Raw genomic sequence first — 26,037 nt, 5'->3', positions numbered from 1 at the left:
GTTCTGTCTGTCCCTTTTGGAAATTTTGAGTTGGAGACTTCTCTCACACCCTTTTTGGGCTATATGGGAGATGATAAGGAAGTCCAAGGGCTCACCACTGTGTTATTCAAGTTGTGAGTTCCCCAGGATTTTTTTCCTTCCACATTTTTCTTTCTTTCCACCATTCAGAGTTTTCCCATGTTTGCTTGTTGTATTATGCTCAGGATTTTTTGGTTGTAAGAGGGAAGACCTGGGAATTATGGGGGTACTCTGTCTTGGCTAGAAGCTAATCCATTGATTTTTACCTCTCTAATATCTTTTAAATTAATTAATGTCTCACCATTAATGTCTGACCCACTAAAGCAACCTTAATGTTCATAAACTCCCCTATTCTTTGAACTATTGTGGTGGCTGTCTAATAAATATATATTGTGAGAGCATTTTTCTAATACAATAATAAGGGTATCCAAAAATATTACAAAAGATTCTTTTCTAAAAAAATATTTAAAAAACCCCTCAACTTCCAGTTATGAAAGGCAATTTGGAACATGCAGCTCAGGTACCAGAATTAGGGTTCCTAGGATTTGATGGCTTAACACTATATGGACAACATATCAGGTAATTCTAAATGTAGGCTGTTTCCCCAAACCTTAAAGTTATAATTTTTTAAATTCTAGTAGCAGATGAAGGGATCACTTCCACCTAAGGTATTCAGGGAAGCATTCATGCAGAAGCTTGGCTTTATGGAACAAGATAGCCAAACAACCAGTATGAACAAATGTACAAAACATACTTGGGGTGGCAGTAGACTTGTTTGTTTGGTATGGTTTGTGCAGTTTTTCCTAATTAATGATAATTATCACTTTGGGTGCTTTTATAATATACAGATTAGTAGATTTCTGGATTAAAAAATTTGATGCAGTAGGTCTGAGTGGAGGTTCAGAATTCAGTGTTTTATAAAAGCATTTCAAGTGAGTTCAGGGAAATTTGGGGAATATAGAACTGAAGAGAAAATAATGTCAAATCAAGTTGAAATAGAAAGTAGGTGACATCATGTTGATGTTTGAAAGAAAACAACAAAATTCTGTAAAGCAATTATCCTTCAATTAAAAAATAAATAAATTTAAAAAGAGAAAGTAGGTGCCAGATCATGTGAGGCTTTAAAAGCAAGGTAAAGGAACCCAGAATGTTGTTGCTGGATATGATGAATATTTAAGATTTGGAAGTCTGTAAAGACTCCCTTCTGGTCTTTACACTGGAAATGGTATATTATGAATGTGAATAACATAGCTTAATACTTTGCTTACATTGGAAGAACTGTTAGGATTACCTGAACTCTGCAAAAATACATAGTGGCAGGAATGAGACCTTTAACTTCATAGCTCAGACAAGGGCCAGTGTAAATCAAGTGCATTGAATCTTCAGTTTGTCCCCACTCTAATCTGTAATCAGTGATTTCAGCAACATTACCTACAGGAATCTGAAAAATGCAACAAAAACAAAAAATTTAGCTCTTTTTATAAGGAGTCACTACTCAATACTATGGAAAGTAACAATATGATCCTTTCAGTGTCAAAGCCTATAATCTATTAAATGGAATGAAATATAGACAAGTACAGAAATAAACATAATGTTGAACACTGTAATTAATGTTAAATGGCTCAAATAAAATTAAGAGAAAGGATTGGATAATTCAACATACTAGTGGGATCAAACACAAAGCCCAGTACTGTCTGGCTTTTATACAGGGGTGTCAACAGATCAATCACTTATTATTATTTTTAACATTTTTTATTGTAATATAGTTGATTTATAATGTGTTCATTTAAGGTGTACAGTAAAGTGATTCATATCTCTCTCTTTATATTTTTGCATTCTCTTTCATTATAGGTAATCATTTATTATTATCAGACTAAAGGTTTTTTTGTTAATGCTAAAAATTCTCTACTAGAATTTGGGGAAAAGGGAAGAAAAAAATCAAAGACACCTAGGGGGCTTAATAACTAGGCCAATTCTTTTTGAGTTTGATTAGTTTGAAGGGGAAGATATTCAAATGGATGTACATTTAAAAAAAAATCTTCATTACTTCACAGTCACATTTCTTATGTGTCATACTGTGGTTATATGCAAACAAACTACCAGAGGTTTCCCAATGAAACTTTAAAAAAACTATAAATAGATTTAATTTTACTATCTTTTATTTTAGTTTTAAAAATTCAATTGGTTGCATATTGATTGTATCTTTGGTTTTCTAAATTTATTATCCTTCAAAAATATAAGATTTGGAAAGCAGGATTACTATAGCCTTTGCCTTTCTAATAGCACTAGCAACAGGTCTTAGGTGTGTTCTAAAATCATGGTCCAAGATTTATGGAACCCTAATCTAGACTCTGAACCCTTGGGGAGTTATAGACTTTAAAAGCAATTTCTAAACCAATTACTGTGCTTTTATATCATCAAAACTAATAAACTGAGATCTTACTTCCCAACTAACAACAACACAGGTTGGACTCTTGCAGGTTAGAACAGGTATACCACATTGAGTAGGAGGGCTTGGGACTGGAGCAGTTTCACATGTCACTGAATGAGATCCAGACTACAAATAAACACAAACAAACAAATAAGCAGACATACAAATGATTGTGCAGGTATGTTCACTCCCCACCTTGATAAGAAGTAGAAGCATGTATTCATCCAAAGTGAAATGAACTACAAATGATTAGCTGAACAATTTAGTTTCCCCAGATTTATTTGTTGCTTTTAACCAGAAACTGAATTCTCTAGGAATGAATTTACTCACTGTGCATCTCACTTCTGAGCCAGAGTGCCCTTGTGCATCATCTTGGTTGCCATTTGCCTTTTTGACATTTGTAAGTGCTTCAGAGTTTCCTTTTGTAGGAGAATTGTCTGTAAAAATATACATTTTTTTAAATTTTTCTTTTTTAATGGATGAAAAACTACAATTTTTGTGTTGATTTCTGCCATATAACAATGCAAATCTGTCATAATTATATGTTTTTCAGTTGCCAAGTCATGTCCAACTCTTCACGACCCCATGGACTGCAGCATGACAGGCTTCAGCATAATTATGCATGTACATATATGTATGTGTGTGTATATATATATATATATATATATATGTATATACACACACACACACATATGTATACCTTCCTGCTGTCTCCCCTCTCTCTTTACCCTCATTCCATCTCTCTGGGTCATCACAGAGTGCCAGACTAGGCTCCCTGTGTTATTTAGCAACTTCCTACTATCTGAAAAATATACAAAATTAACTTAAAAATTGCAAATTTTAAGGATGGTACTTAAAAACACAATATAATTTAAGAAGATATGTTAAACATATAAAAGTTACTTTATGCTAAAGTAACAAAAAGTTCAAATTATACCAATTTGTGTTAGTTAACTTTTTAATTCCCATTTAAATTTTTTCTGATTTTAATTACCAAGAAATAACTTTCTAGACATTATTTGATTTTGCACTAAAAGAAAACCGTTTATTCTGTTTTAATAGATTTAATATTGAGCTGGCCAAAATGCTCATTTATTTTCTGTAAGATGGCTCTAGTAGAGCTTCAGTTCAGTTCAGTTCAATTCAGTTCATTTCAGTTGCTCAGTCGTGTCTGACTCTTTGTGACCCCATGAATTGCAGCATGCCAGGCTTCCCTGTCCATCAGCAACTCCCGGAGGTCACTCAAACTCATGCCCATCGAGTTGGAGATGCCATCCAGCCATCTCATCCTCTGTCGTCCCCTTCTCCTCCTTTCCCCAATCCCTCTCAGCATCAGAGTCTTTTCCAATGAGTCAAATATTTGCATGAGGTGGCCAAAGTACTGGAGTTTCAGCTTTAGCATCAGTCCTTCCAATGAACACCAGGACTGATCTCCTTTAGAATGGACTGGTTGGATCTCCTTGCAGTCCAAGGGACTCTCAAGTTTTCTCCAACACCACAGTTCAAAAGCATCAATTCTTTGGCGCTCAGCTTTCTTCACAGTCCGACTCTCACAGCCATACATGACTACTGGAAAAACCATAGCCTTGACTAGATGGACCTTTGTTGGCAAAGTAATGTCTCTGCTTTTCAATATGCTATCTAGGTTGGTCATAACTTTCCTTCCAAGGAGTAAGCATCTTTTAATTTCCTGGCTGCAATTACCATCTGCAGTGCTTTTGGAGCCCAGAAAAATAAAGTCTGACACTGTTTCCACTGTTTTCCCATCTATTTCCCATGAAGTGATGGGACCAGATGCCATGATCTTCGTTTTATGAATGTTGAACTTTATGCCAACTTTTTCACTCTCCACTTTCACTTTCATCAAGAGGTTTTTTAGTTCCTCTTCACTTTCTGCCATAAGGGTGGTGTCATCTGCATATCTGAGGTTATTGATATTTCTCCCAGCAATCTTGATTCCAGCTTGTGCTTCTTCCAGCCCAGCGTTTCTCATGATGTACTCTGCATATAAGTTAAATAAGCAGGGTGACAATATACAGCCTTGACATACTCCTTTTCCTATTTGGAACCAGTCTGCTGTTCCATGTCCAGTTCTAACTGTTGCTTCCTGACCTGCATATAGGTTTCTCAAGAGGCAGGTCAGGTGGTCTGGTATTCCCATCTCTTTCAGAATTTTCCACAGTTTATTGTGATTCATACAGTCAAAGGCTTTGGCATAGTCAATGAAGCAGAAATAGATGTTTTTCTGGAACTCTCTTGCTTTTTCGATGATCCAATGGATGTTGGCAATTTGATCTCTGGTTCCTCTGCTTTTTCTAAAACCAGCTTGAACAAGAGCTTAGTTGCCTTTAACTTCATTGAAAACAATTTTGTAAGCTTGTATTGTAACAGCTATCATATCAGCATGCATTTAATAAGACAATGAAATTGGTGAGTTTTTGTAGCTATTTTAATGTCGAAGATGGAAGAAAAAAAGCAACATTTCAGCATATTATGATTTATTATTTCAAAAAAGGTAAAAACACCAAAAAAGATATGTGAAGTATATGGAGAAGATTCTGTGGCTGATTGAACATATCAAAAGTGGTTTGTGAAGTTTCTTGTTTGAGATTTCTTCCTCCATGATGCTCCACATTTGGTAGATCAGCTGAAGTTGATAGGGATCAAATTGAAACATTGAGAACAATCAATGTTATATACCACGTGGTAGATAGCTGACATACTCCAAATATCCAAATCAAGTGTTGAAAATCACACCAGCTTGGTTATGTTAATCACTTTGATGTTTGGGGTCCACAAAAGTTAAGCAGAAAAACACCTTCTTGATCATAATTCCTCACATGATTCTGTATTTAAACATAATGAAAACATTCTGTTTTAAAAACAGATTGTGATGGATGATGAAAAGTGGATACTGTACAATAATGTGGAATGGAAGAGATCATGAGTTGAGTGAAATGAACCACTACCAACCACACCAAAGGCATCTTCATCCAAAGAAGGTGATGTGTACATGGTGGGATTGGAAGGGAGTCCTGTATTATGAGCTCCTTCTGGCAAGCCAAATGATTAATTCCAATAAGTACTGCTCTCAATTAGACCAACTAAAAGCCACACTTGATGAAAAGCACCAGAATTAATCAACAGAAAACATATAATCTTCCATCAGTATAATACAAGACTGCACATTTTTTGGTGACCAGGCAAAAACAGTTACAGCTTGTCAGGGAAGTCCTAATTCATCTGCTATATTTACCAGACATTTCACCTTGAGATTTCCATTTATTTCAGTGTTTATAAAATTCTCTTAATAGAAAAAATTTCAATTCCCTGGAATACTGTAAAAGGCACCTGGAACAGTCTTTTGCTCAAAAAGAAAGTTTTGGGAAGATGGAGTTATGAAGTTGCCTGAAAAATGGCAGAAGGCAGTGGAACAAAACTGTGAACATGTTGTTCAATTAAGTTCTTGGTAAAAATGAAAAATGTGTCTTTAATTTTTACTTAAAACCAAAGAAACTTTTTGGCCAACTGAATATATCAATATAAAAATCAGAAGTTACAAAACAGGAAATTTAAGTCAGTAATTCAAATCACAGAAGAAGCCTTACTGCATTGGATGTTGGTTTCTTTGGACTGCACTTTACCATTCAAGGGTGGAGGACGGCAAGATGCAGGAGAAAGATTAGGTGTCTGAACAGTCAATATATCTGAAGGCTAAGAAAAATACAAAGTACCTTATGGCTACTGAATTCAAGTTTAATTTTGTAAAACGTTTAGTAATATTATAGAATTCATTTCAATACTCAATTTAAAAACTTTTCTTTCTCTCTTTTCTCACCTGGCTATGGCCTATAGGTGAAGTGCAAAAGACTCTTAATTTATATGTAGTACCAGGTTGCAGGTGATTGTATAGAAATTCCCTTGTGGTTCCATTGTAGATTATGTTCCAGAAATTCACTGAAGGGATAGAAGCAAATTTGTCCAATTTTTATAGGTAGCTTTTAAATCTTATCTCATGTATATACCATTTTGGAAGTTAACTACTGTCCAATCACCTACTTACAGTAATTAATTATATTACCCATAGAATTAACCATAAAATCATACTAGATCAGTTAGTAAATATGATTTGTTATCAAAACCTGGAGAAATCCAAGTAAGTTCTGGGGTTTAGTTAATAGTATTATACCAGTGACAATTTCCTGGCTTTGATAATTGCTCTATGATATTGCACTAATATATTAATATTAGGAGAAGCTAAGTGAAGGTTGCACATGGGAATTCTCTATACTATTTTTTGCAGCTTCTAGGAAAGTCTAAAATTATTTCAGAATGAAACATTAAAAAATTATGATGCCTTACCATCCAAATTCTCCCTAACTTCTAAACTGTAACTTGAAATGTTTGTCCCACCATTATCTTCGGGTGGTTCTGAAAAAGAGAAATAAAATTAAAATTATTCTTGAGTAAACTTAAAAGTCTTTCATTGCAATGCTATCTCATAAAGTAAGATTTTTCATGGAAGAAAAATGCAAACATGGAACTTAACAGGATATTAATATTCAGATATTAATAAAGATCATAAGAGCATAATCAAATTACATTGTTAGAATGTTACTTAAGTAACTTTTTAAAGTTCTTTGGAAGAGACTGAAATGCTAATTGTATGTACCTTAAAGTGGATTTTTCCAGTTTAGAGGCAAAATAATTTGTATAATAGCCTGTCAAGTTGATATTTATCATCAGGGTGTCCTAATTACAGCCTCTATATTAGATATAATCTTACTTGTAATAACCATAATTTTAAAGGCTCATATAAAGTTCAGTAATTTGTTCATATATGAATTAATGAGATAGTAATAGAGAACTAGAAAAAAGAACATAGTTTATAATGGAACATTTATATGGTAAAATATTTAATATACAAATGATTAAGAGACTACTTTGTAAAGCTGAGGGCAATTAGAGGATTTTTTTCTCAATAGTTAATATTTAGAGTAAGTTTTACAATAGAAAAACATTACTTACCCCATCCAATTTTTACTCTGTGTGCATGGATCTTTCCCTTTATATATGGTTTTTTAGGGGATCCAGGCTTATCTGGACAGGTAGCATATTTTACTTCTCTACTGGGGTTGCTTCTTCCTTCTGCATTGCAGGCAAAGATCTGCTTGAGTAGAAGAGAATACTTTGGTTGACCATTGGAAATAAATGTGTGATTTGAAAATGTGCAGTTTGTAAATAACACTGTAAAGCAAGTTACTTGAAAATTTCTGAGAACTAAATACAAAAAGGTTTCATTTCAACCCCATAGGACACTCATTTTTATCTTTAGTGAAGTGTATACTTTTATATTAAAATATGATACAAGTTATACATTATAGCCACATACCCTGAATTTGTATGTAGTACTTCTCTGAAGATTTCTTATAGTGCATGAAAGATCTTCTCCATTGTATTGAGGTTTAAAACCTAACCCCTGGAAATGAAAGACAATGGATTTAGGAATGAGATAGGCCTGGGTTCCAGTTCCAACTTCAACTTATTTTCCATCTGGGTGGTCCTGAGAAAGCCCCTTAGACTCTGAAATTCAGTTTCTCTGTATAAAAAAAAATAGAGATAATTTCTACTTTAAAGGGCTCCTTTTTTCAGGATGTAATGAGATAATGTTTTAATGTTTTACTACTTTGTAAAGCTGAGGGCAATTAGAGGAAGATTTTTTTTTCAATAGTTAATATTTAGAGTAAGTTTTACAATAGAAAAACATTACTTACCCCATCCAATTTTTACTCTGTGTGCATGGATCTTTCCCTTTATATATGGTTTTTTAGGGGATCCAGGCTTATCTGGACAGGTAGCGTATTTTACTTCTCTGTAAAGGCCTATGAAGGCACTTTCATATTACTTACACATATTACTTACACTTAACATATTACTTACACAAAAAATCTAATTAGTTGTTTTATTTAAAACGTGGTAAAATATACATAACATAAAAGTTACAGTTGCTTTTTAAGTTGACTAGTCTATTCAGTATAGACTTGAAAGTTTGGAATGGAATGAAACAATTTGCCCTCCACCCACATCAAAGATTCAGGGAGATGAGGAAATGGCTTGCCCTGGTGAAGTATGTAGGACAGCTGTGTGACCATGCAAGTTTGTCCAGGATAGGTGCAAAGTTGAAGAACTAACACACTTCTCTGAGTCTCTGTTCTGTTGTTACGGCTGTTGCTGCTTCTACCTTATTTGTAGTGACTTGGATACCTTAAGATCTTCCTGTATAGGCTTGCTTAACCTTGGCTCTGCACTGGTCCCATCCAGAACACTGAGACTCAGGAATCATGTACTTTGATCAAAGTAAGTTAATTAAATTAATAAAATCTTATTTTTTTCAGAGTAAAATGCATATAAAATATACCTAAGACTGAAGTTGAAGACTAAAGGATATGAAAGAAAAACTTACAAATCCTGCTTCCTCCATTTCTAGTACATAAGTAAGACTGTCATTTGGATTTGTGTTAGTTGGGGCACACCATTCTAGGGACAAATTACAGATTCCTGCTTCTTTCAGCTTAGGGGGTGAAGGTGTTGGAGGCAGAATTCCTGATGTATGGAAGACTGCTATTTCACTGAAATCACTGAAAAATAAATGAAGACGGAAAAATTAGTTTCAAGTTCTTACTGAAGTATAGACTTTTAAATATTGTAGTAGTTCAATGTACCTCAAGCCGAACTTATTTTTTGCAGCTAATCTGAATGAATATTTTGTAGAAGCATTCAGTTTAAGGATCTTGTGCTGTTTCATGGTTCCTATATAGCAACTTTTGAAGTCTTCACCTTTGCCCTTAATAATATATATAAAATATTAGAACATTATAAAATGTTTCAAATAAAAATTCATAATATTAATAATTTACAAATAAGTGCTTTAAAAAAGTAAAACTGCTTACCTCATCCCATTCCAAAAAGAAGCTGTTTATTTTGGAACCATTACCATTGGAACCCTAAAAATATCAGAAAGATAAAATTATGATGAGCTATTTTTACACAGACACACACACATATATACAACTAAAGTAAATCACTGTAAAATTAATCTGTTTGCATTTTATTTTTGAAGTAATTCAGATATTAAAGCTAAAATGTACTTTTTACAGTCTATAGGACATGCCAAATTTTATGTTTTGTTGTGCTTCCTAAATTTTATGCAAGGAAGAAAGTTAGTACTCAAAGTAAATTGAGAGGAAGACTTATTGGTAGCCACAATTACAAATGTATTTAGGTTATAGAAATTGACATTTCAACTTTCATTAGTTATTGAAATTCTGATTGACATTTATCATTTACTTGATGCTTTATATAGACAGAAAGAGAAAGATGATTATGGAGATGGAAAAGTGCTAGGGAAATAGGTCAGATGAAGCATGCAAAATTTCATATTTAACATTCAAGACAAAGTAGAAAGAATGTTTTTAAATTAAAAAACATTTTGAGGTACTTTTGGCAGTAAAATCCTTACTTTCCACTGTAAATTCAGGCTGCTCTTGGATCGGTTAATCAGTTTGGGTGCAAGTGGAGGGTCTGGTTTGAAACCTGGAGTTGTGAAGCTAACCACTTTAGACACAGTTCTGTGTGCTGAGCCTCTTACAGTTGTAATTCTAAAAATGTAATGACAATTGTTGTAAGCATTCAAATATTTATCCTAACATATGTACTAAATTGCACACTTGAGTTTCCAGATACATTTCTTAGGAGCTAATAATAAAAAATTTTCCAATTGAACGAAGCTGTATCTTTGCAAATAATGGCTCCCAAACCACCCTCTTACCTGTTTTAAATGAAAGAAAGTGAACTAATGCTGGATTTGTAGGGGCTTGTTTTGAAACTTGAATGAAAGACCACTCTGTTAGCAAGTAGCAAGACTGACTATAGGAATCATAGGTAGTGAACTGATACAGACTCAGGAGTGGGACTGGCTATATGATGGAGGGAGGTTGTGTAGGATGGAGTACTTACCTTACAAAATAGGCCATGAATGGCTGTAGATCAAGTAGAGTAAATGTAAATTCATCACCGCTGTGGAGATAACCTTTGATTATAACAGATCTCACACACATTTAAAAGCTAAGTAACAATCTTAATCTTATATATTCAACTGATAAAGAAGCACAATTCTCCTTTAAGTTTAGATAACTTTAACAGATTTTATAAGAATGCAAAATATGTGATATTAATAATTCAAAATTCTTTACTTGCATGCCAAGTTAATATACCTCTAGGAAGTGGAATTTTATTTTATTGCTACAGCTTCTTCACACTGTAATAATACAGATTTGTCTTTAACTAGCTTATTTTAAATTATGTTCATATGAAAAGCCTCAAAGACACTGTGCATCATGCAATTTATTTGTTCACACAGAGCAGTCTTTTGGGGGTGGCCACCTATCTGCTACAGTGGATAAAGTGGCTGTGCTCCTATACCTACATCTTCCTGAGTAAATACTCATAAGTACTTTGGTGTACTCTACCACCTCAAGGAGCTTCCTGAGCTTCTAAACCCTGAAATAGCCTCTGAAAAGAGCTAAAAGATTGTTACTTCTAAGCAAAGACCTATGCTTCTAAGCGAAGGTCTCTCAAGGTTGTAGGGTGATAAGAGGAATAGACAAAGTATATTTTTATAAAAAACAATGACTTTTGTGGAATACATAATACCAGAAAAAGACTATTATGTAAATTCATGCAAAACTTAATTTTATACATAGCTTTTCATCACATTTTACATCTTTTCATCACTGTACTCAATATAGAAGATTGTGTATTATAATTTTTAAATTAAAATTTCTAGTTGTTAATTATAAAAGAAATAAAACTTTACATAATTACATTTAAATTTTCACTTCGTCTCTGAATAAAGATGATAAATTCTAGCAAATAAAATTTAAGATGTTTATGATTTTTAAAGTGCTGTAAGACAGCTCGAGATCTCTGACTTATTTCTTGCTTAGTTGTTTAGTAGGCAAAAGAACTTCTCTTTCTTTCCTATGTAGGATTTCCTTTCCATTGTGCTTCTCTCAGCTTGTTCTCTTTCAGATTGCATGTCCCTATCCAGTTGAGAAGGTGTTGGAAGTGTTTGGTTATGCTCTTACTGTGTCCTCCATTGTATTCTCTCTAGTCCTGTTTCTATCTTCTAAGCACATACCTAAACTCATTCTCCTGCTACCATGTGCCAAGTGCTCAGTCGCTCAGTCATATCTGACTCTTTGCAACCCCATGGACTGTAGCCCACCAGACTCCTCTGTCCAAGGGATTTCCCAGGCGGGAAGACTGGAGTGGGTTGCCATTTCCTTCTCCTTATGCTATCATAGTTCTGCATTATAATGAGCTCCTGTAATGAAATTCCTGGGAAAGCCCGAGTCTTATATTTCCATTGCAATGCAAATACCTCTCTTGTGTACATAAAGGCCTACCATCATGTTTCCTTAAGTGAAAAAAGAGAAGGGAGAATTAGAGGAAATCTTTCTTTCCCAAGTCTAAACTTGTCATATACGACATCTGTAAACTGAAGAGAATGGAGCAGTTGATATCTAAGGTTCCCTTCAGCTCGAAAATACCTATGGTTCAGTGAATTTTGTGAACCGACCCAGCAACCTACCACCACTTATAAAACTATTTTTGTAGAAAATTACACCCAAAGCTTGAAAAAAACTGCAGAAAAATCTTTAGTACTTAGCTTAGGTATAAGCTAAGGTTTAGAGAGCATATTTGAATTGAATTATGAGAAATGAGAGATGATTAAAAAGAGACTTACATATATACATTTATATATTTTCCATTTTTACCACTGTTAGATATTTCTAATTCAAATGTTACAGGAGATTTAGTATGATTGCATTTCTCAGAGCCATGTGTCTTCCATGAAATAACAGCAGAGCTTGTCTGAATATCAGAAACCTAAAACAAATAACAAGAATTCAAGTAGGATACTTAAAAATTATAATCTGTAATTTATGGGGTAATCTTTCCCTAAACCTTGTTTGATGCTAAGTATATCATTCTTTTCATATTAGGTGCTTAAATACTGTGACTAAACAATGAGCCATTAATATTATCTTTAACAATGCCACACTGGATCTTTATGTACTTAACAGCTAAAGAAGATTATGAAATTATATCCAGGTAAAGGCTTCAAATTAAAATTGTGCTAGGGAACAATATCAGTGAATTTTCATGTTTTACAGTGACAAAGCAAATGAAAATAAATACTTAAATATTCTCTTTAGTTACTTACTACAGGTTTCTCAATGCTGAAACAGCAAGACTTTCCATGTTCTGTTCTGCATTCTAAAAGTAGAAAAGCAACCCAAAACAAAATATTACATTGGCAAAAACAAGATAAAGGTAGATGCCCATTACCCAACTACAAATATATCATCCCCAAGAGATCTACTAACACCTATTAGCATTTTACATTAAAAGTTTTAAAATAAGAAAGCAGTCTAAAACGTATGCCATTAAATAAACTCTAACAAAAGGTGAACTAAAGTCCTCAATTTTGATATTTGGCAAAACTAATACAATTATGTAAAGTTTAAAAATAAAAAAAAATAAAATAAAATCATGTGAACTTTTTAGGATGATAGAGTAATTTTCAATGTTTTACTGGAAGATAACTAGAAAAAATTATGTGATATGTATATAAGATACCTGACATGTTTTGTATGAAGATGGTCATTTCTCCATAATTTAAAAAGGCAGCCTAATTGTGGTTTTATTAAGAATTGGGAAGTAAGGGTACAAAAAAGGCAACCAGAAATGGAAGCAGAAAATGGCACCTAGATATTTAAAATGCCCTGAGACTCCTAACATTAGGATGTCTGTTCACTGGTGACAAAACCAAAATCCTCACCTTACCTTTTTCTGCAGTATTTGATGATGGACTCTTGCTTCGTTTTCCACCTGGTTTCTGCTTGATGTCTTCACTTCCTGGGTTGATGCATTTGTTTCCATGACTAATTTCAACATGAGCACTAGCAGCATTGGAAGTGCTGGTCGCATTGGCTGTATTGAGAGCAACATCGGTGGCAGACATACTTGGAGCACTTTCAGAGATGGGAGGGTTGGGAGCACTGTCAGGAATGGAAGAGCTTGGAGTACTGTCAATAGGTGGTGGTGTGGGAGTGCTGTCAGAGGTGGAAGTCTTGGAGGCATAATTAATGCTGGAAGGGCTCTGAACACTATTTTCACTGGTGGAAGGGTGCAGATCAGTGTCTGTGGTGGAAATATTAGAAGCATGGTCAATGGAAGAATTCAAGGGAGTATTGTCAGTAATATAAGTGCTTGGAGGGTGGTCAACAGGGTCAGTACTGGGAGTATTGTCAGCAGTGTAAATGTTCAGAGCATTATTCACAGTGCAGGTACTCCAAGTGTCTTTGGTAGTGTAGGTGCATGGAACATTGTCTACAGTGTAAGTGCTGGAAGTATTGTCCACAGTGTAGGTACTTGAAGTACTGTCAGCAGTGCAGGTGCTTGGAGCATAGTCCACAGTGTAAGTGCTCAAAGTACCAGGAATACTGGAATAATCATTAGCTTGGTTCAAAAGCAGTGAGGTGTTGGTAATCATACAGCTATTTCTGTGTCCATCAATCTGGCTTTCTTGCATTTCTTTCTTCATATGTTCTTCCATTTTACCAGCCCTTTCATCAAGTTGGTTATAATTAGCTGTTCCATGGGAATAGGTTTCTAAAAGAAATAACAAATACTGCCTAATAATTACAATAATTACATATCTCTAAATCTTTAAAATCTTTTTCAAACCACCAAAAGCACTCATAAACCATGCTTTACTTAAAAAAATCTACTTTGCTTTAATACAGATGTTAGGTTAATGTGTGTATTTATTAGGTACTGAAATATACAGAAAGAAAAACATGAGCAAATACAGATAGTGTTTTCCTAGGGAGTAACTTTACTTCCAAATTTTAAGGTTTTTAAGATGATTATAATGTGTCTTTTATAATACCACTGTATGCCATTAATAATGAAAACATTCTTTTATGATTTTTCAATATGATTCTATAGATCCAGTCAGTAAAATAAATATCATAAATCACATGCTATGTCAAAGTACAAAAAATTTATAGAAAATTCTGTTTATGGGCATTTTGCATAAGACATAAACCAATGCCTCTTATTATCCATTATAATATATATGCATGAAATGCAATCATTTACTGAAATATGTCTTCTATTTTTAAAATTTTAATAGTTGCCCACAGCTGTTAATTTTAACAAACTAAAAAATTCCCCTGTTTAAGAATATTATATACTACCATGTTGCTCATGATACATAAATGCTGCTGGGGGTGGTGGCAACAGTGGTGGTGGTGGCAACAGTGGGGGTGGTGGCAACAGTGGTGGTGGTGGCAGCAGTGGTAGTGGTGGCAGCAGTGGTGGTGGTGGCAGCTGCTGTGGCACAGGCTCTTGAATGTAAGGTGGCAGAAATTCCCCTTGAGATGTGGGATATATCAGTTGAGTGGCTTGTGGATACATAAAAGTTGGTGCTGTGAAGTGTGATACTTGTATAGGAGCAGACATGGTCGTGTAGTAGTCGATTGTCTGAGGCACAATGATAATTTTTCGAATCCCATTTTCTTCCACCACCTAAGACGGAAAACAGAGTCATAAACATATTAGAATCCATAAAAATCAGCATTTTCCTACTATGTTTTAGATTTTTATTCTGTGCTGTAAAACCATAAAGGATCAAACACCAATAATGAAGTAAAACTATGTCAAGCGGGAGGCAAGATATTTCTTCCTTTTCTGTACATTTTTTAAAAATATAACTTTTGACAATAGATAATATATTGTCATGGTTTAAAACCATAATGTATAAAAAATACATGAAGAGTTTCCCTCCTAAACCTTATTTCCCTCCAGTAGATTGCTACTGTTCTTGGTTTCTTATGAAAACTTCCAGAATTTCTTTATGCCTTGCAAGCAAATAAGAATAGAGATTCTTGCTTTTTCTCCTTTTTACATACAGGGAGCATTATTTGCACATTCTGTAGTTTGTTTTTTACACGTAGAAATATAACTTGAAGATCTTTCTATATCATACATAGGGCTTCCCCCCCCTCTTTTTTTTGCATTGCTGCTTATTTGCTTAGTGCTCCCCATTATCTTATTAAATGGATATACTTCAACAGTCCTCCATTGACAGGCTTGTGGGTTGTTTCCAGCCTTTTGTGATTACAAACAGTATTATAACAAATAATTCTTTTTTTTTTAAATTTCTTTTTCTTTTTCTTACTTTACAATATTGTATTGGTTTTGCCATACATCAACATGAATCCACCATGGGTGTACATGTGTTCCCCATCCTGAACTCCCCTCCCACCTCCCTCCCCATACCATCCCTCTGGGTCATCCCAGTGCACCAGCCCCAAGCATCCTGTATCCTGCATTGAACCTGGACTGGCCATTCGTTTCTTATATGATGTTTATTATACATGTTTCAATGCCGTTCTCCCAAATCATCCCCCCCCGCACTGAGTCCAAAAGACCGTTCTATACATCTGTGTTTCTTTTGCTGTCTCACATACAGGGTTATCGTTACCATCTTTCTAAATTCCATATATATGCATTAGTATACTGTATTGGTGTTTTTCTTTCTGGCTTACTTCACTCTGTATAATCGGCTCCAGTTTCATCCACCTCATTAGAATTGATTCAAATGTATTCTTTTTAATGGCTGACTAATACTCCATTGTGTATATGTACCACAGCTTTCTTATCCATTCGTCTGCCGATGGACATCTAGGTTGCTTCCATGTCCTGGCTATTCTAAACAGTGCTGCGATGAACATTGGGGTACATGTGTCTCTTTCAATTCTGGTTTCCTCAGTGTGTATGCCCAGCAGTGGGATTGCTGGGTCATAAGGCAGTTCTATTTCCAGTTTTTAAAGGAATCTCCACACTCTTCTCCATAGTTGCTGTACTAGTTTACATTCCCACCAACAGTGTAAGAGGGTTCCCTTTTCTCCACATCCTCTCTAGCATTTATTGTAGACTTTTGGATCGCAGCCACTCTGACTGGCATGAAATTGTACCCCATTGTGGTTTTGATTTGCATTTCTCTGATAATGAGTGATGTTGAGCATTTTTTCATGTGTTTGTTAGCCATCTGTATGTCTTCTTTGGAGAAATGTCTATTTAATTCTTTGGCCCATTTTTTGATTGGGTCGTTTATTTTTCTGGAATTGAGCTGCAGGAGTTGCTTGTATATTTTTGAGATGAATTCTTTGTCAGTTGCTTCATTTGCTATTATTTTCTCCCATTCTGAATCTGTCTTTTCACCTTGCTTATACTTTCTTTTGTTGTGCAGAAGCTTTTAATTTTAATTAGATCACATTTGTTTACTTTTGCTTTTATTTCCAATATTCTGGGAGGTGGGTCATAGAGGATCCTGCTGTGATTTATGTCGGAAGGTGTTTTGCCTATGTTCTCCTCTAGGAGTTTTATAGTTTCTGGTCTTATGTTTAGATCTTTAATCCATTTTGAGTTTATTTTTGAAAATGAGTATAATACCCAAAGCAATCTATAGATTCAATGCAATCCCTATCAAGTTACCAATGGTATTTTTCACAGAGCTAGAACAAATAATTTCACAATTTGTATGGAACTACAAAAAACCTTGAATAGCCAAGCAATCTTGAGAAAGAAGAATGGAACCGGAGGAATCACCCTGCCTGACTTCAGGCTCTACTACAAAGCTACAGTCATCAAGACAGTATGGTACTGGCACAAAGACAGAAATAAAGATCAATGGAACAAAATAGAAAGCCCAGAGATAAATCCACGCACCTATGGACACCTTATCTTTGACAAAGGAGGCAAGAATATGCAATAGAGAAAGACAATAGTTATCAATTTTGTACCTGTAGTTTCTTTATAATTTTCACAACCTTGTTTGTTTTTCTTTGTTCGTTTTTTCTCTCTTTCTTTTCCTTCTTCTTTTCATTAACATCACATTTTTGAAATTCCAAACTCTACTCTAGATTTTTAATTTTTGCTTTTATGTATTTGTTACCAATTTTGTACCTTTAAGAACCCAATCTTCAGGACCCATTTTTCACTAGGGAACGAGATTACTGGCTTTACTGCTCTCTCTCCCTTTGGACTCTCTGTTTTCTCCACCAGGTCGCCTGTATCTCCTCCCTAACCCCTCTCTACTCTACCCAACTCTGTGAATTTCTGTGTGTTCCAGACGGTGGAGAACACTTAGGGAACTGATTACTGGCTGGATCTGTCTCCCTCCTTTTCATTTCCCCCTTTTATCCTTCTGGCCACCTCTGTCTCCTGCCTCCTTCTTCTCTTATCTGTATAACTCCGTGAACATCTCTGAGCGGTCCAGGTGTGGAGTGCACATAAGGAAGTGACTACTGGCTAGCCCACTCTCTCCACTATTGATTCCACCTCATCTCATTTGGGTCACCTCTAACTCCCTCCTCCCACTTCTCTTCTCCATGTAACGCTTTGAACCTCTCTGAGTGACCCTCACAGTAGAGAAACTTTTCATCTTTAATGTAGATGTTTTATCAATGGTGCTGTATAGAAGGAGAAGTTTTGAAACTACTGTAAAAATAAGACTGATAACTGGAAGTAGGAGGCTTAAGTCCAAACCCTGACTCCAGGGAACTCCTGACTCCAAGGAACATTAATTGACAGGAGCTCATCAAAGGCCTCCATACCGACACTGAAACCAAGCACCACACAAGGGCCAACAAGTTCCAGGGCAAGACATACCAAGCAAATTCTCCAGCAACAAAGGAACACAGCCCTGAGCTTCAAGATACAGGCTGCCCAAAGTCACCCCAAAACCATAGACACCTCATAACACATTACTGGACATTTCATTACACTCCAGAGAGAAGAAATACAGCTCCATCCACCAGAACATCGACACAAGCTTCCCTAACCAGGAAACCTTGACAAGCCACCTGTACAAACCCACACACAGTGAGGAAATGCCACAATAAAGAGAACTCCACAAACTGCCAGAATACAGAAAGGACACCCCAAACTCAGCAATTTAAACAAGATGAAGAGACAGAGGAATAGCCAGCAGATAAAGGAACAGGATAAATGCCCACCAAACCAAACAAAAGAGGAAGAGATAGGGAATCTACCTGATAAAGAATTCCGAATAATGATAGTGAAATTGATCCAAAATCTTGAAATTAAAATGGAATCACAGATAAATAGCCTGTAGGCAAGGGTTGAGAAGATGCAAAAAAGGTTTAACAAGGACTTAGAAGAAATAAAAAAGAGTCAATATATAATGAATAATTCAATAAGTGAAATTAAAAACACTCTGGAGGCAACAAATAGTAGAAGAACAGAGGCAGAAGATAGGATTAGTGAATTAGAAGATAGAATGGTAGAAATAAATGAATCAGAGAGGATAAAAGAAAAACGAATTAAAAGAAATGAGGACCATCTCAGAGACCTCCAGGACAATATTAAACGCTACAACATTCGAATCATAGGGGTCCCAGAAGAAGAAGATAAAAAGAAAGACCATGAGAAAATACTTGAGGAGATAATAGTTGAAAACTTCCCTAAAATGGGGAAGGAAATAATCACCCAAGTCCAAGAAACCCAGAGAGTCCCAAACAGGATAAACCCAAGGCGAAACACCCCAAGACACATATTAATCAAATTAACAAAGATCAAACACAAAGAACAAATATTAAAAGCAGCAAGGGAAAAACAACAAATAACACACAAGGGGATTCCCATAAGAATAACAGCTGATTTTTCAATAGAAACTCTTCAGGCCAGAAGGGAATGGCAAGACATACTTACTTTACCCAGCAAAGATCTCATTCAAATATGAAGGAGAAATCAAAAGCTTTACAGACAAGCAAAAGCTGAGAGAATTCAGCACCACCAAACCAGCTCTCCAACAAATGCTAAAGGATATTCTCTAGACAGGAAACACAAAAATGGTGTATAAATTCGAACCCAAAATAATAAAGTAAATGGCAACGGGATCATACTTATCAGTAATTACCTTAAACGTAAATGGGTTGAATGCCCCAACCAAAAGACAAAGACTGGCTGAATGGATACAAAAACAAGACCCCTACATATGTTGTCTACAAGAGACCCACCTCAAAACAGGGGACACATACAGACTGAAAGTGAAGGGCTAGAAAAAGATTTTCCATGCAAATAGGGACCAAAAGAAAGCAGGAGTAGCAATACTCATATCAGATAAAATAGACTTTAAAACAAAGGCTGTGAAAAGAGACAAAGACGGTCACTACATAATGATCAAAGGATCAATCCAAGAAGAAGATATAACAATTATAAATATATATGCACCCAACACGGGAGCACCGCAGTATGTAAGACAAATGCTAACAAGTATGAAAGGAGAAATTAACAATAACACAATAATAGTGGGAGACTTTAATACCCCACTCACACCTATGGATAGATCAACTAAACAGAAAATTAACAAGGAAACACAAACTTTAAATGATACAATAGACCAGTTAGACCTAATTGATATCTATAGGACATTTCATCCCAAAACAATGAATTTCACCTTTTTCTCAAGCGCACATGGAACCTTCTCCAGGATAGATCACATCCTGGGCCATTAAGCTAGCCTTGGTAAATTCAAAAAAATAGAAATCATTCCAAGCATCTTTTCTGACCACAATGCAGTAAGATTAGATCTCAATTACAAGAGAAAAACTATTAAAAATTCCAACATATGGAGGCTGAACAACACGCTGCTGAATAACCAACAAATCACAGAAGAAATCAAAAAAGAAATCAAAATTTGCATAGAAACGAATGAAAATGAAAACACAAAACCCAAAACCTGTGGGACAGTGTAAAAGCAGTCCTAAGGGGAAAGTTCATAGCAATACAGGCACACCTCAAGAAACAAGAAAAAAGTCAAATAAATAACCTAACTCTACACCTAAAAAGCAACTAGAAAAGGAAGAAATGAAGAACCCCAGGGTTAGTAGAAGGAAAGAAATCTTAAAACTTAGAGCAGAAATAAATGCAAAAGAAACAAAAGAGATCATAGCAAAAATCAACAAAACCAAAAGCTGGTTTTTTGAAAGGATAAATAAAATTGACAAACCATTAGCCAGACTCATCAAGAAACAAAGGGAGAAAAATCAAATCAATAAAATTAGAAATGAAAATGGAGAGATCACAACAGACAACACAGAAATACAAAGGATCATAAGAGAGTACTATCAACAATTATATGCCAATAAAATGGACAACAGGGAAGAAATGGACAAATTCTTAGAAAAGTACAACTTTCCAAAACTCGATCAGGAAGAAATAGAAAATCTTAACAGACCCATCACAAGCACAGAAATTGAAACTGTAATCAAAAATCTTCCAGCAAACAAAAACCCAGGTCTAGATCGCTTCACAGCTGAATTCTACCAAAAATTTAGAGAAGAGCTAACACCTATCCTGCTCAGACTCTTCCAGAAAATTGCAGAGGATGGTAAACCTCCAAACTCATTCTATGAGGCCACCATCACCCTAATACCAAAACCTGACAAAGATCCCACAAAAAAAGAAAACTACAGGCCAATATCACTGAGGAACATAGATGCAAAAATCCTTAACAAAATTCTAGCAATCAGAATCCAACAACACATTAAAAAGATCATACACCATGACCAAGTGGGCTTTATCCCAGGGATGCAAGGATTCTTCAATATCCGCAAATCAATCAATGTAATACACCACATTAACACATTGAAAAATAAAAACCATATGATTATCTCAATAGATGCAGAGAAAGCCTTTGACAAAATTCAACATCCATTTATGATAAAAACTCTCCAGAAAGCAGGAATAGAAGGAACATACCTCAACATAATAAAAGCTATATATGACAAACCCACAGCAAACATTATCCTCAATGGTGAAAAATTGAAAGCATTTCCTCTAAAGTCAGGAACAAGACAAGGGTGCCCACTTTCACCATTACTATTCAACATAGTTTTGGAAGTTTTGGCCACAGCAATCAGAGCAGAAAAAGAAATAAAAGGAATCCAAATTGGAAAAGAAGAAGTAAAGCTCTCAGTGTTTGCAGATGACATGATCTTCTACATAGAAAACCCTAAAGACTCCACCAGAAAATTACTAGAACTAATCAATGACTATAGTAAAGTTGCAGGATACAAAATCAACACACAGAAATCTCTTGCATTCCTATACACTAATAATGAGAAAACAGAAAGAGAAATTAAGGAAACAATTCCATTCACCATTGCAGCGGAAAGAATAAAATACTTAGGAATATATCTACCTAAAGAAACTAAAGACCTATATATAGAAAACTATAAAACACTGGTGAAAGAAATCAAAGAGGACACTAACAGATGGAGAAATATGCCATGTTCATGGATTGGAAGAATCAATATAGTGAAAATGAGTATACTACCCAAAGCAATCTATAGATTCAATGCAATCCCTATCAAGCTACCAACAGCATTCTTCACAGAGCTAGAACAAATAATTTCACAATTTGTATGGAACTACAAAAAACCTCGAATAGCCAGAGCTATCTTGAGAAAGAAGAATGGAACTGGAGGAATCAACCTGCCTGACTTCAGGCTCTACTACAAAGCCACAGTCATCAAGACAGTATGGTACTGGCACAAAGACAGAAATATAGATCAATGGAACAAAATAGAAAGCCCAGAGATAAGTCCACGCACATATGGACACCTTATCTTTGACAAAGGAGGCAAGAATATACAATGGATTAAAGACAATCTCTTTAACAAGTGGTGCTGGGAAAACTGGTCATCCACTTGTAAAAGAATGAAACTAGAACACTTTCTAACACCATACACAAAAATAAACTCAAAATGGATTAAAGCTCTCAACGTAAGACCAGAAACTATAAAACTCCTAGAGGAGAACATAGGCAAAACTCTCTCTGACATACATCACAGCAGGATCCTCTATGACCCACCTCCCAGAATATTGGAAATAAAAGCAAAAATAAACAAATGGGACCTAATGAACCTTAAAAGCTTCTGCACATCAAAGGAAGCTATTAGCAAGGTGAAAAGACAGCCTTCAGAATGGGAGAAGATAATAGCAAATGAAGCAACTGACAAACAACTAATCTCGAGAATATACAAGCAACTCCTACAGCTCAACTCCAGAAAAATAAATGACCCAATCAAAAAATGGGCCAAAGAACTAAATAGACATTTCTCCAAAGAAGACATACAGATGGCTAACAAACACATGAAAAGATGCTCAACATCACTCATTATCAGAGAAATGCAAATCAAAACCACTATGAGGTACCATTTCACACCAGTCAGAATGGCTGCGATCCAAAAGTCTACAAGTAATAAATGCTGGAGAGGGTGTGGAGAAAAGGGAACCCTCTTACACTGTTGGTGGGAATGCAAACTAGTACAGCCACTATGGAGAACAGTGTGGAGATTCCTTAAAAAACTGGAAATAGAACTGCCTTATGATCCAGCAATCCCACTGCTGGGCATACACACTGAGGAAACCAGAAGGGAAAGAGACACGTGTACCCCAATGTTCATCGCAGCACTGTTTATAATAGCCAGGACATGGAAGCAACCTAGATGTCCATCAGCAGATGAATGGATAAGAAAGCTGTGGTACATATACACAATGGAGTATTACTCAGCCATTAAAAAGAATACATTTGAATCAGTTCTAATGAGGTGGATGAAACTGGAGCCTATTATACAGAGTGAAGTAAGCCAGAAAGAAAAACACCAATACAGTATTCTAACGCATATATATGGAATTTAGAAAGATGGTAACAATAACCCTGTGTACGAGACAGCAAAAGAGACACTGATGTATAGAATAGTCTTATGGACTCTGTGAGAGAGGGAGAGGGTGGGAAGATTTGGGAGAATGGCATTGAAACATGTAAAATATCATGTATGAAACGAGTTGCCAGTCCAGGTTCGATGCACGATGCTGGATGCTTGGGGCTGGTGCACTGGGACGACCCAGAGGGATGGAATGGGGAGGGAGGAGGGAGGAGGGTTCAGGATGGGGAACACATGTATACCTGTGGTGGATTCATCTTGATATTTGGCAAAACTAATACAATTATGTAAAGTTTAAAAATAAAATAAAATTAAATTAAAAAAAAAAGAGAAAGACAATCTCTTTAACAAGTGGTGCTGGGATAACTGGTCAACCACTTGTAAAAGAATGAAAATAAAGCACTTTTTAACACCATACACAAAAATAAACACAAATAATTCTTGTACATTTATTATTCCACATTTATAAAAATACATCTTTGGATAAATTCCTCAATGTAGAACTGCTGGATGAAAGGGCACATACATTTATATTTTTGTTAGACATTGCTTAAATAGATAATTCCATTTAGAATTAAACCATATTATATTGACTTTTGAGCTTCCCTGGTAGAGAATCTGCCTGCAATGCAGGAGACCCCCAGTTCGATTCCTGGGTAGGGAAGTTCCCTTGGAGAAGGGATAGGCTAACCACTCCAGTCAGTATTCTTGGGCGTCCCTGGTGGCTCAGATGGTAAAGAATCCACCTGCAATGTGGGAAACCTGGGTTTGATCCCTGGGTTGGGAGGATCCTATGGAGGAGGGCATGGCAACCCACTCCAGTATTCTTGCCTGGAGAATCCCCATGGACAGAGGAGCCTGCAAAGCTGTAGTCCATGGGGTCGCAAAGAGTCGGACATGACTGAGTGACTAAGCACACATACACATATTGACTTTACTATGTTCTTGATCTCCACAGCCAAGCAATAGAAAAAGACATATTCTCAATTATAAAATTTCTGAGACCATGTAATATCTTATTAATCTCTATAGGAGTCAAAGCTCTCTGCCCATTTTAGGTACTTGATAAACATTTGAGGAAGTTTAAAAAAGTGCCCATTGTGGGCTGCCACCAAAAAGTCTACAAATAATAAATGCTGGAGAGGGTGTGGAGAAAAGGGAACCCTCTTACACTGTTGGTGGGAATGAAAACTAGTACAGTCACTATGGAGAACAGTGTGGAGATTTCTTAAAAAAACTGTAAATAGAACTGCCATATGACCCAGCAATCCCACTGGTGGGCATACACACCAAGGACCAGAACTGAAAGAGAAACATGTACCCCAGTGTTCACTGAAGTACTGTTTACAATAGCTAGGATATGGAAGCAACTTAGATGTTCATTGGCAGACTAATGGATAAGCAAGTTGTGGTACACATACACAATGGACTATTACTCAGCTATAAAAAAGAATGCATTTGGGTCAGTTCTAATAAGGTGGATGAAACTGGAGCCTATTATACAGAGTGAAATAAGTCAGAAAGAAAAACACCAATACAGTATATTAATGCATATATGTGGAATTTAGACAGATGGCAATGACGACCCTATATGCAAGACAGCAAAAGAGACATAGATGTAAAGAACAGACTTTTGGACTCTGTGGGAAAAGGCGAGGGTGGGATGATATGAGAGAATGGAATTGAAAGGTATATTACCATATGTAAAATAGATGACCAGTGCAAATTCAATGCATGAAGCAGGGCACACAAAGCTGGTGCTCTGGGACAACCCAGAGGAATGGGGTGGGGAGGGAGTTGGGGGGCGGTTCAGGATGGTGGGACACATGACATGTACACCCATGGTTGATTCATGTCAATGTATGGCAAAACTCACCACAATATTGTAAGGTAATTGGCCTCCATATAAAATAAATAAATGAATTTTTAAAAAAGTGCCCATTGTAGTCTGACAACCGACAATGAAATACTACTGAACTAAAAATACTAAGTAATTTTAGGGAATAATGCCCACACACTGTCAGAAACCTTTATAGTAGCAATTGTAGTAGATAATTAAGACTGGTTAAAATGTATAGAAACAAACAAAAGCAATGAAGTATTAATGAATATGAAGAGATACAAATTCATTAGACGAATAAGGCATTATTTACAAGACAGTCTAGAGAGTGTTCATGGTCAGGAGTAGTGGCTGAGAGGAGCTACCACACGTCCAGGGTCAGGAGTGGCAGCTGAGAGGAGCTACCCCATGTCTAGGGTCGGGAGCAGCGGCTGTGAGGAGATATCCAACGTCCAAGGTAAGGAGCAGCGGTTGCGCTTTGCTAGAGCAGCTGTGAAGAGATACCCCATGTCCATGGTAAGAGAAACCCAAGTAAGACAGTAGGCTCTGAGAGAGGGTATCAGAGGGCAGATAGACTGAAACCACAATCACAGACAACTAGCCAATATGATCACATGGACCACAGCCTTGTCTAACTCAATGAAACTAAGCCATGCTGTGTGGGGCCACCCAAGATAGACAGGTCATGGTGGAGAGGTCTGACAGAATGTGGTCCACCAGAGAAGGGAATGGAAAACCACTTCAGTATTCTTGCCTTGAGAATACCATAAACAGTATGAAAAGGCAAAAAGATAGGGCACTGAAAGATGAACTCCCCAGGTCGGTAGGTGCCCAGTATGCTACTGGAGATCAGTGGA

At 36.0% G+C, this 26,037-nt stretch overlaps 1 protein-coding gene across 1 annotated transcript in view; it reads right to left on the bottom strand.

Moving 5' to 3' along the window:
* Positions 1–26,037, bottom strand: part of LOC129640091 (fibronectin type III domain containing protein 3C1-like) — a 75,223-nt gene that overhangs the window by 39,242 nt on the left and 9,944 nt on the right. Inside the window, exons 5-21 of the mRNA XM_055565333.1 lie at positions 14,779–15,109; positions 13,361–14,188; positions 12,738–12,790; positions 12,258–12,400; positions 10,466–10,525; positions 9,969–10,107; positions 9,400–9,453; positions 9,172–9,293; positions 8,913–9,087; positions 7,842–7,928; positions 7,478–7,616; positions 6,812–6,880; positions 6,288–6,406; positions 6,058–6,163; positions 2,780–2,886; positions 2,462–2,575; positions 1,310–1,459 (exon numbers count right to left, since the gene is read on the bottom strand). Coding sequence (XP_055421308.1) covers positions 1,310–1,459; positions 2,462–2,575; positions 2,780–2,886; positions 6,058–6,163; positions 6,288–6,406; positions 6,812–6,880; positions 7,478–7,616; positions 7,842–7,928; positions 8,913–9,087; positions 9,172–9,293; positions 9,400–9,453; positions 9,969–10,107; positions 10,466–10,525; positions 12,258–12,400; positions 12,738–12,790; positions 13,361–14,188; positions 14,779–15,109 — 2,796 coding nt within the window. The remainder of the gene's footprint in view (positions 1–1,309; positions 1,460–2,461; positions 2,576–2,779; positions 2,887–6,057; positions 6,164–6,287; positions 6,407–6,811; positions 6,881–7,477; positions 7,617–7,841; positions 7,929–8,912; positions 9,088–9,171; positions 9,294–9,399; positions 9,454–9,968; positions 10,108–10,465; positions 10,526–12,257; positions 12,401–12,737; positions 12,791–13,360; positions 14,189–14,778; positions 15,110–26,037) is intronic.

This window comes from Bubalus kerabau, chromosome X (assembly GCF_029407905.1).
Source record: "Bubalus kerabau isolate K-KA32 ecotype Philippines breed swamp buffalo chromosome X, PCC_UOA_SB_1v2, whole genome shotgun sequence".
Lineage (NCBI taxonomy): Eukaryota > Metazoa > Chordata > Mammalia > Artiodactyla > Bovidae > Bubalus > Bubalus kerabau.
This window is presented reverse-complemented; position numbering and strand designations above follow the sequence as displayed.